This window comes from Myotis myotis, unplaced genomic scaffold (assembly GCF_014108235.1).
Source record: "Myotis myotis isolate mMyoMyo1 unplaced genomic scaffold, mMyoMyo1.p scaffold_m19_p_5, whole genome shotgun sequence".
NCBI lineage: Eukaryota > Metazoa > Chordata > Mammalia > Chiroptera > Vespertilionidae > Myotis > Myotis myotis.
In genome coordinates, this window is record NW_023416357.1 from 28,940,616 (window position 1) to 28,950,435 (window position 9,820).

The 9,820-nt window shown below is 50.1% G+C and overlaps 2 protein-coding genes across 2 annotated transcripts; one reads left to right on the forward strand and one right to left on the reverse strand.

Annotated features, from left to right (window-relative positions):
- Positions 1 to 364: 364 nt before the first annotated feature.
- Positions 365 to 7,707, reverse strand: NDUFS6 (NADH:ubiquinone oxidoreductase subunit S6). Its single transcript, XM_036309071.1, has 4 exons — positions 7,535 to 7,707; positions 6,726 to 6,779; positions 1,338 to 1,460; positions 365 to 561 (listed from the first exon to the last, which is right to left on the reverse strand). The coding sequence occupies exons 1-4, from the start codon at positions 7,664 to 7,666 to the stop codon at positions 496 to 498; spliced, it is 375 nt and encodes a 124-aa protein (XP_036164964.1). The 5' UTR covers positions 7,667 to 7,707; the 3' UTR covers positions 365 to 495.
- On the forward strand, positions 7,681 to 8,975 carry MRPL36 (mitochondrial ribosomal protein L36). The gene is made up of 2 exons (XM_036309070.1): positions 7,681 to 7,870; positions 8,544 to 8,975. Exons 1-2 carry the CDS (start codon positions 7,716 to 7,718, stop codon positions 8,893 to 8,895), a joined length of 507 nt encoding a protein of 168 aa, XP_036164963.1. The 5' UTR covers positions 7,681 to 7,715; the 3' UTR covers positions 8,896 to 8,975.
- Positions 8,976 to 9,820: the final 845 nt, after the last annotated feature.

Genomic DNA, 9,820 nt, shown 5'->3' on the forward strand with positions numbered 1-9,820 from the left:
GTGAAAACCCAACCACAGTCACAGGCTCTGAGCGCAGCTGCTGCCAGATCACTTATTTCAGAGACTGTGTCTGGACATATAGTTTCTAAGAAGAAATCTGTGGCTAGAGGTTAGAAATGGTGGATTAGGGACACCATGTGTGATCATAGCAGCTGCAGGTTTTGTAAATGACAGGAAGCTGAAACTGTAGCTAAAGAGATTACAGTAGAGTTTCTATGTTTCTCTCAGCCGCCTGATGTGGTCACAAAGGCTGTGCTCCAGAAGCACCTGGCAGGGGCCCTGGCGGGGACCCCTCAATCCACACCTGTAAGGGACGTCCATTTTCAAAAGTCCCTTCTGTGGAAGAAATACACTTGTGGAGGCAGTCCTTAACAACGCCCTTTATTCACAGTAGGAACACCCCCCGGGCAGCACGAGGACCTTCCCTACTTTAGCGAACAGAACACTGAAATGCTCACATGCTTAGCCTCCCAAGACCCAGGGGCATGGTCTGCTCTAGTGATGGTGCTGTTTGAACTGGAGGCCACAGTAACCGCATGTTCCAGTTTTTGTTTCTTTGTCCTGAAAAAATTCAAAAGGGAAGATTTCATATTTCCATATTCTACTTCAAATCCAATAGAGATTAGACACCGAAAGTAGACACAAAACCTAAACGCACTGTCAGCCCGAAACACCTGTAAAACCCGAGTCACAACTGAGCTAGGAACTACAGTCCCCAGGGCCTGGGCACAGCTCTAGCTCCTCCCGCAGCCTCGGGCCCTGCCCTGGAACTCAGGGTCACCTCAGAGAACCACTTCCAGGGCATAAAGTGTCAGCACAGCTGCTTCTTGCCCTTGGCTCCATCCTTCCAGGAGGGACAGGGTCTCATCCGGAGCACAGACTGCAACTCGAGAGGGTAGGTCCCCACAGGGCTGGGGTCCAAGCTCACTCACACCACCAGCAGAAGGGGAGGTAGTGGGTCCTGCCAGCGTCCCTTCCCTTCCTACACATCTGGGCTTTAGCCTGTGGCTTCCTTCTCGGCTCTAATGTCCTGAGTACTCCTCTTCTCTAGGCTCCAATTGTGTATTTATCAAGAAACATGGGCTTAGAAACGGTGGTACAGGAGAAAGACAGATGCCTACATGTCTGAGAGGAAGCTGGAGAGTCAGCGCTGGCAACACTAAGTACACTGCACAGCACGTCACAGGTGAAAAGATGCCACTGTATTCAGCCCTGCAGTTGGCTTTGTAGGCAAGATCAAGTGGGAGAATGTGTGGCCAAAGGAACACTGCAAGGGCCACCGTAAGAGTAGGGAAAGGACAGAAAAGAAAGATGGGTAAGCACTGGGGTCACATTACCAAATTTATGTAGACTTTCGGGTGACCGAGAGCCCCCCCACCGCCATCACACGACACTACGCGACTCTCCACTTCACTCACGGGCTGCTCGGCTATCAAATCAATGGCAAAGTTCTCATTCACCTGGAACGAGAAGATAAAACCTTGTGTAGATAAGTACAAAAACTTAATGATTTCATGAAATTTAAATCTATGTAGACAATCTGCCACCCCACACATTCATGTACTGCTGGCACAGGCAGAGTTATATTCTGTACACTTCCTTTTAAATATAACTGTAGATCGTCAAAACACACAAATAATTTAATGAATACATCTATATATGCATGCACACATTTAGCTTTTCATTGTATCTAATTTCAAATTTACCAAAATATCACACGAATTCTCATTTCGTCTTTACCTGGACTCAGATTGTTAACATTCTGCCCCATTTATCATTTGCTCTCTCCCTTCCCATCGCTCTTTCTCTACACACACAGTTCCACAGCTCTGTCCACTGGGAAAGAGTAAGAACAGTGACAACCCAGTGGCAATGAGTCCACGCCTTCTCTGCCACCATTTCATACTAAAGGAACAGGACTCTGAAAACAGCTGGTTCCAGGTCCAGGACAGATGTTCCAGATGAATGGGAGACGTGTGTCTGTGACAGAGAGAACGGAGCCAGCAAGGACCCCTGCAGTTGTATCAAAAAGGTGGCCAACCTGGGGACACCGCCAACCTGGAATAAAATGGATATAGGAAATCTGAGGGACAATGGAATTGTAACAGCAGAGGACCGGAACACAAAACTATACTGAATCCATGATTCCATAATGATATTTTTAAACTTCTTTAATTTCCTTACTATAGGGAATCAATTCATCATTTTTAAAACTGGTAAATATCAGAAAAGAATCTAGCATTTCTTCTTCTTTCCTCCAGATAACCAAAGTTTTTGTTTGTTTAGTTGTTTTTCTGTATATTTTTTTATGCTACTAATAAGAGAACAGCATGCCTTACAGCCTGTGTGAGTTAATGCTTTGGAGACGCTTGTCCACTCTACAACCAGAACCACCACTTTTGGTTCTGCCCAGTAGGGTTACCACAGACAAAGAACCTGAATCTGATCTGACAAAGCAGCTGGATCCAACCCGAGCATGCACACGCAGAGGACCAGAGGTGCCAAGCAGCACGGAAAGAGTGCAGTCAGCCAGAGCCAGCTGTGGACGACCCTACAGAAGAAACACCCGGGTCCTGTGACAGGTGAGGAAGGAAAGGTATGTGTGTTTGTGTGTGTGTGTCACAGGAACCTAAGATTAGAGAAACTTGGACGCATCACAACTGCAAAAAAACCTGGGTATGTGTCGGGGGTCATGGGAACCTATAGATCAAAGAAACCACAATGCATGGGACTTATTTGGATTCTCAATCAAACAAGCTGTGAAATTTTTAACAATACGACACAGTTGAGAATATTTAGGCCACCTAGATACTGAATTGAAAGGAACCTCTGTAGTTTCAGGTGAGATGATGCTGTCATTGTCAACACCTCCTGGAGGTGTGCACAGTCACTTTCAGATCTGATGACTCCATACGGATGGTGGGGAGCAGGCTGCTGTGATCACAGCAGGAACAGGCGTGATGTCTTGGCAAATATCCTGAGGCACCTGTGGAAACTGAGTGACCAGGCACAAGGGAGGAGGGGATCGCTGAACTAGCCCCTCACTGCATAGCCACAACAGCAATTCCAACATTCTGGCTAGGCAAGTCATTTATCCGTCAATGCCCTACTGTGGCAAAGTGGGCACTAGACAGGAGACATGTCTTGGCTGTACCTGCCTCAATTAGAGCTGTCCTCGGTGACCACAGGAGACAAAGCACATGACGCTGGGGAAACTGCAGAAGCGAAGCATCAGTGTCTGCATGTAAAGGGAAAGAAGGGAACCCGGACCCTCACAGTACCCAGTGGGCCTCAGAGCCCCACTACGCATGCCCCCTGGTCACCAGCCCGATGCCCAAGGGCTGTGGCTGCTTTATTCCAAGCACCGCACACCCTGTGAAGAAACCCAGTAGTGCCTTCTCCAGGCTTCCTCCTTTCTGGGGCCATCTACAGCAATCACAGTCGCCCTCTGTGCCCAACACTCGGCTCCCAAGGATTAGCTTGCCTGATGGTGCCTCTTAAATCCAGCATCGCTTCCCCATCTTTACCCAACCCAGGGTGGATGACAACCGCAAGACCACACCTTGAAAGTCACCCTCCTCTGGAGGCCAGAGGATCTTTCAACTGGAACACACCACACAGAGGACAGTCAGAGGGGCAACACCATTCTTCCCCTCTCAGGTCTCCCAAAGGCCATCACAAGTTTACAGAAAGAGATGCTTAATGGAGACAAGGTGGGGCAGTGCGAGGCTAAAAATCACATTAATAAGCGTTGGCCAAGGTTATCCTGCGATTTGGGCTTGGGAATAATGTCAATACTTGTTTATCATTATGAGTGAGGACTGCTGGGCCAGGTCAGTCCTGGCTCCCAGGGCCATGTGGCTTCCAGAATCTCACCTACCCCAGAGGCCTACTGCTTAAGGAAGACAAGAACACAGAGACTAGGTGTAGATAAAGTCTTACAAATAAGGGATGTAAGTTTAATAAAACTTCAAAATAACAAGAACACATTCAAGCTCAGTTAACTTTTCCAAAGCCAGCCGACTGTCCAGAGGACACACAGTCCAGCGACAGAGCCACTCCCACCACTCACACACAGAGAAGGCCCCGCCTGCCACCAACACGGATGACACCAAACACCCTTACCAGAACTCTGATGCTCTAAACCCACACGATGTGGACAACATTTTGGAAAAGTTTAATTATTTTTCAAAAGCGTTGTCAGTGATAGAGTATGATTTTATAAAGCTTTTCCTTAAAATTCTATTTTCAGAAAGACAACAGGAAGTTACCAGGAAATATGGGGATGTTAAACACCACAATGTGCAGGGCTGCCGCCAGGGTGTTTTACAAGCTCCTTTAAGCACAATGCCTCCGCCAAGGGCTCCGGCTCCCTCACACCATACCTTACAGCGGTCTACATGGTGAGTGATGGCCCGCGCAAGCCACGCGCCATACAAATGAAGCCTCAGGGTGTAAATAATACGGTGTCTACCTCAGTGACAAATGTGTCACAAAGGCCACACTAACAAACTCCCATCACGCAGTCCAAGAAACAGGCTGTCTCCTGTGGGAAGGGCCACTGATGCCTGACGTCTGAGACTGACACGGGACTGCCCCTGTCATTCAGGACTGCAGCTCCAGGGCGACCCTGACCTCCCATGATTAACATCCTGGGACTCAGCTCAACCGCAGAAAACAAAGAGCCGAGGAGTCAACGCCCAGTCACAGCCCCCAACCACGGCCCAGCTTCGATTTTGTTAAAATTCAGGGCTGCAGCGTGTCGCCCTGCCCCGGGAAGGGACAAGGAAAGAAAGAATTACTGGGCCTCATGAGGAGATCAGTACAGAAAACATGTCACAGCATCCCACACCCTTGGCTGTAAATGTAGTGTTTTCCCAAGTACATGGTGTGTCACAGACCTTAAGTTGCCCAACCACTGTAAAAATTAGTCCTCTAGGTCACTAAGAGGTCTCACACACACACACACACACACACACACACACAAAATGAACCTATCTTTATAGTGACCTCTTGATCAATTCATCTGGGCCTAAAAATATTTAGGTTTAAATCATTCATTTGTCAGTAAGCTGTTCTATTTTTTTTAAACCCATGTTTTTGGGAGTGACAGTTCCTATGGAAAGTTTACTCCCTTACGTCAAACCGAGCTTAAATCCATTAAAGATAAAATATACATGTAAGTCTGCAAAATAATATCAAAACTAGAACAAAGAGGAAATAATAACTCAGTTGAATAATCAATGTTTTGTAAAATTTTGACCTAATTAATGGAAACTTACAAGTTTAAAATAAGCTAAAAGCCCCAGTTCAATTATTTAGAATATCAGGTATTTTTAACACTAATACAAGTAATTATAATTAGCTAAACATAGGTGTGCACACACGCATATACACAGTAAAAACTGTAGTTTTCATCCAAATTAATTTTTAAACTAAGTAAGTTCGGAGAAAATGCTCAAAAGCAGGGATAAGGAGGTGGAACACAGAAAGCTTTCTGGGCAATAAAACTACTCTGTATCTTACTGTATTGGTGGATACAAGAGATTATGCATTTGTCAAGACCCACAGAATGTACAGCAAAGAGTAAGCCCTAATGTAAACTATGGTCTTGAGTTGATACTAATATATCAATACTCACCCAGTATTTAAATCAGTCAAAATGTAAAAAATATAGCACAAGGGAACTGTGTGAGGGGAAGACGGGGCATAAGGAAACTCTGTACTTTCTGTGCAATTTCCCAGGATACTAGTACCTACAGTCTTCTAAAACAATAATGTCTCTTGGAAACCAAAACAATGTTAAAATATTACTAAACACCAAATTTCTGTCGTAAGAGCAAAAGCCACAGCAGAATGCCGACTCCTCTGTCACAGGTGTGCTGTGCACCTTCACAACCTGAGGATGATCCCAAGCAGGAAAAGGCCCACAGACCTCGAGCTGGGAGAGCGGTGAAGGATTAGGCAACACTGGCAGCACCTTATTGCCTGCAAAAGCTCTGATTCTGCTTGTTTGGCTTTGTTTTTAAATTGCTCCCTGTTGCCCTCTGCTATGGCAATCAGAACCCAGGGCCACAAGAGAAATCCCAGCAGAGAAAGTCCGTGGCAGGCCCAGGTGCCTGCGAAAGCATCAGGAGGCACGCGACGGGAAGGTGGGGGCCAGGCTGCAGGGTCCACTCCGGGACTGATCTGCTCTGAACTCCATCTCCAGCACACTGCCCCTACCCTTGTGACACCCACAAAGCAGGATGGAAGGAGAAGAGCAGACTCTGGGAATGGACAATGCAACCAAGACCAAAGGGAAGGAGAAACACAACTTAGGGAAAGCTGAGGCTTAACACGGGGAATCAACAGGCTGACGGAGGGGACGAGTGACTGACTCCAAGTGATTACGGAGGACAAAACTTACTTTAATCTGAGGGTGTCAGGAGTATAAGGCCCAGAAATAAAGGAAAAGACCACTCCCATTTATATATAAAAAAGAACTACACTTACTAAATGTTGTTACATACTGTGGGTATGTGTGGGGGAGGGGGGGAGGGAAACAAAACAGAAACAGACACACTTAACATTTAGAAAAATGCAGAATTCCAGAGCTTCTAGGAGGTCACAATCTGGGGGGAAACTGTTTAAATCATACATATTAATTTTTATATTTTGTCGGTTACATAAAGGTTTTATGAGAGCTTACCTCTCTTTTAGTAGATTTTTTTTTTTTTACTTACCTCTTTCTGACGACCTACAAATCGAATTTTCCTGTAGTCTTTATCATCATAAACCTGGGGGGGGGGGAAAGACCATATGTGATTTTTACAGCCTAATTCTGAAAGAGGTCAGTTAATCTCCATCGTAAACATTACAGAAAAGTGTTTTTCTCAGCATTTACACCATTCACGATCAGACACATGCGGGGCCCGGTACAGCTGCGCAACCAGGGACACTTCCCCGCGAGACCCCAAGGTGACAATGAGCAGAATGTGGGCTGGGAGGCCGCGGGGGGAGCGAGGGCAGAGGCGGCAGGTTCAGGCAGAGGCGCACGTCCCCGCTCACCTGCTGGTAACACTTTAATAACACGGGCACTCGCGCTCTCGTCGTATGATTGTCGTCTAAGGCTGGGTTTGTGTTTTGGGCTACAGCGGACGCTCAAGTTACTTAAATGCACTATTTAATATCACACAAACATGACGAGGCTCGAGCCACAGAAGCAATCGGTCGCCTGGAGTCCACCGGGCAGCCGCCCCACAACAGCTACACCGGCATCGCTTCATTTCGGAGTTCAAGGACACTCCCACAGAATTTCAAACGCTCCGCCACCCCCAGCACCGCGGCACCCGTTTTCATCCACGCCGCTCGGTGCGGGCGACAGAAGCACAGCTCGACCGTGCTTCGGTCACACGGGGGACCCGGGGGACCCGCACGGCACTCGGCCGCCTGTTCTCCGCGGTCCCTCTCAGGGACCAGGAACCGGGGGACACGGAGGACCTAGGGCACTGAGGACGGCGGAAGGACCGGGGATCCTCGACGCACCGGTTACCTGGCCGGTGTGCGTGACCTTCTCTCCGGTCGGCGCGATGCGCACCCCGAAACACCTGACGGCCCGGGGCAGACTAAGCGCCGCGGCGCCGCTCCAGCCGAGGTGCCTACAGAAGGTCACTGCCGCCGCCATCTTGCGGGCTGACCCTTGACCCGGCGCGTCGACGCACCAGCGCTGACGCATGCGCATAGGCCCGCAGGGCCCGCCGGCGTTTTGGTTTTTTTTCTGGCGCAGACTCACGGCGGTGGCGTCTCCGCTCCACTGCACAAGCGCGGGCGGGGACGCAGGCGCGGGGCAAGGCACGCTGCTGGCCGGGTCTGGGCCGCTTCTTCCCAGGTCAGGGGTCCCCGGGAATGCAGAGGGGCTCGGGGCTAGGGAGGCGGCGGGTTGCTGGGGCTCGGATCTGCCCCGGAGACGCCTGCCGGGTCGGGGCTGCGGAAGGACTAGACCTAGAGACGCGGCCTCAGTTTCCCCCTGTGGGCCGCGGTCAGAGGGTGCGGGGGCAGCTTGGGGCCGGGTCCCGAACCTGGTGGGCGGTGGGCGGGCCCCGAGCGTCCCCTGCCGGTGTTGGGTCGAGGCCCGGGCGCCAGCTAGTGCGCCTCCGCTGGGAGACCCCGCGCAGTCCGCTCCCGCGAAGCGGCCCGCCCGCCGGGTTCCTTGCTGTCCGTCGGTCGGGCGCCTGCCCGGGTGCCGGGTGCCCCCTGTCCCGAACACCAGGCCAGCTCTTCCCCGTGCTGCCTATCACTAAACCTGAACGGGGTCGGAAGCTTAGGATCCTCGCAGCCATGCCTGGGCTCCCACAAAGGGCGGTCTCGCCAAATGCTTCCCCCCACCCCCCACCCCCTCCGCGCCCGGGTCTCCGCGGAGCTGGCAGGGTTTGCGCTGCACCAGGGGGTGGTGGCGCCCCTGACCCCTCCACGCCTACGCCACAGTGAAGTGGGGAAAACAAAGATATAATAGTAGGAAGTGCGGAAGACGCTGTAACAACTTTTTTTTCTTTCTCGCGTAGATTCAGCCACAATATGGCAACTCTTTTTATAAGGAAAATGGTGGTTTCTGCTGTGAACCCTCTCCTACATCTGAGTCGTTACACAATGACAAATTACACAACGACACCCCGCGCGCTCTCCACGCTCCTGCTGGGTCCCCTGCGTGTTGCAGGCCCTGCAGGTGCGGAGCCCAGCGCAGCAATGGCCTCTCCTCTCTCCTGCCAGCCCCTGCCCTTCCTGCAGCCGACTCTGGGGTTCAAGGACAAGGCCGTCCTCAAGAAGCGTTGCCGGGACTGTTACCGGGTGAAGAGGCGCGGGCGATGGTACATCTACTGCAAAACGCACCCAAGGCATAAGCAGAGACAGATATAAAAATAACATGCAGGATTGTGCCATTTCCTTGGGTGACCTTATCGAAGAAAAATAAAATGTAAACGTTCTGTTTTCTGAGATTGTTGACCTGCCGGTTTTGTTGACTACTTTCCAGGCATCTCACTCTTTATCCACATCTAGTCCAGTCAGAGCCCCAGCTGGGAAGCGAATCCTTTTATCTTCCTTGCAAGCTAGCAGGATGACAGAAGACCGAGCCCAGGAAAGGCCAGTTTATCGCCCAACATCAGAATGCAAGTTCTTTAGAAAGAACTAGATTCAGTCTCAGATTGGCCCTGGGTCTGCAGTCTGCCATACTGCTGCAATCCCGTCTTCAGGATGAGGAGGAAAGGCCTTGATAAGAGTCCTTAAGTGAAGGGTAATTAATTGTTTATATATATGAAGGGATTTTGGTCTGAGATGTATGTGCATGTGTACTGTGTGCATGTATGTACGTACTACATCCCCACTGTGTGCGAGCAAGAGGCCTCTCCTGTAGTGTGAAGAACAGCAGCATGGCAGGTGGGTGCTGTGCCTACTGCTGACCCCGGAGCAGAAAGCAGGCAGCCGCACGTCCTGGTCAGGGCCTTGGCTCTGCTTGTTACTCAGAGTTGGGCCTTGGACAAGAAGCTTCTATTGAAGCCTCCCTGCAGGGTTCTGAGGACCTATTTCTCAGTCACACTCTTGCTCTTACTCTGCCACAGGGTCTGGTGTGCAGTAGGCACTCTGCAAGGGAATGTAAACTGAAATGATCACACCTTGTAAGCAGGCAGCCTCTTACCCTCTCTAGCTATTCTGAACCAGCTCATCCTGCAAGACCAAGCCCACAACTTTGTTCTGAAGTGGTTGTCATCCCGTCCAACAGACCCAAATGCCTCTGGCACTAGAGCATGGATCGTGAAGTTGGATACTGGACTTGTCTAGGTCT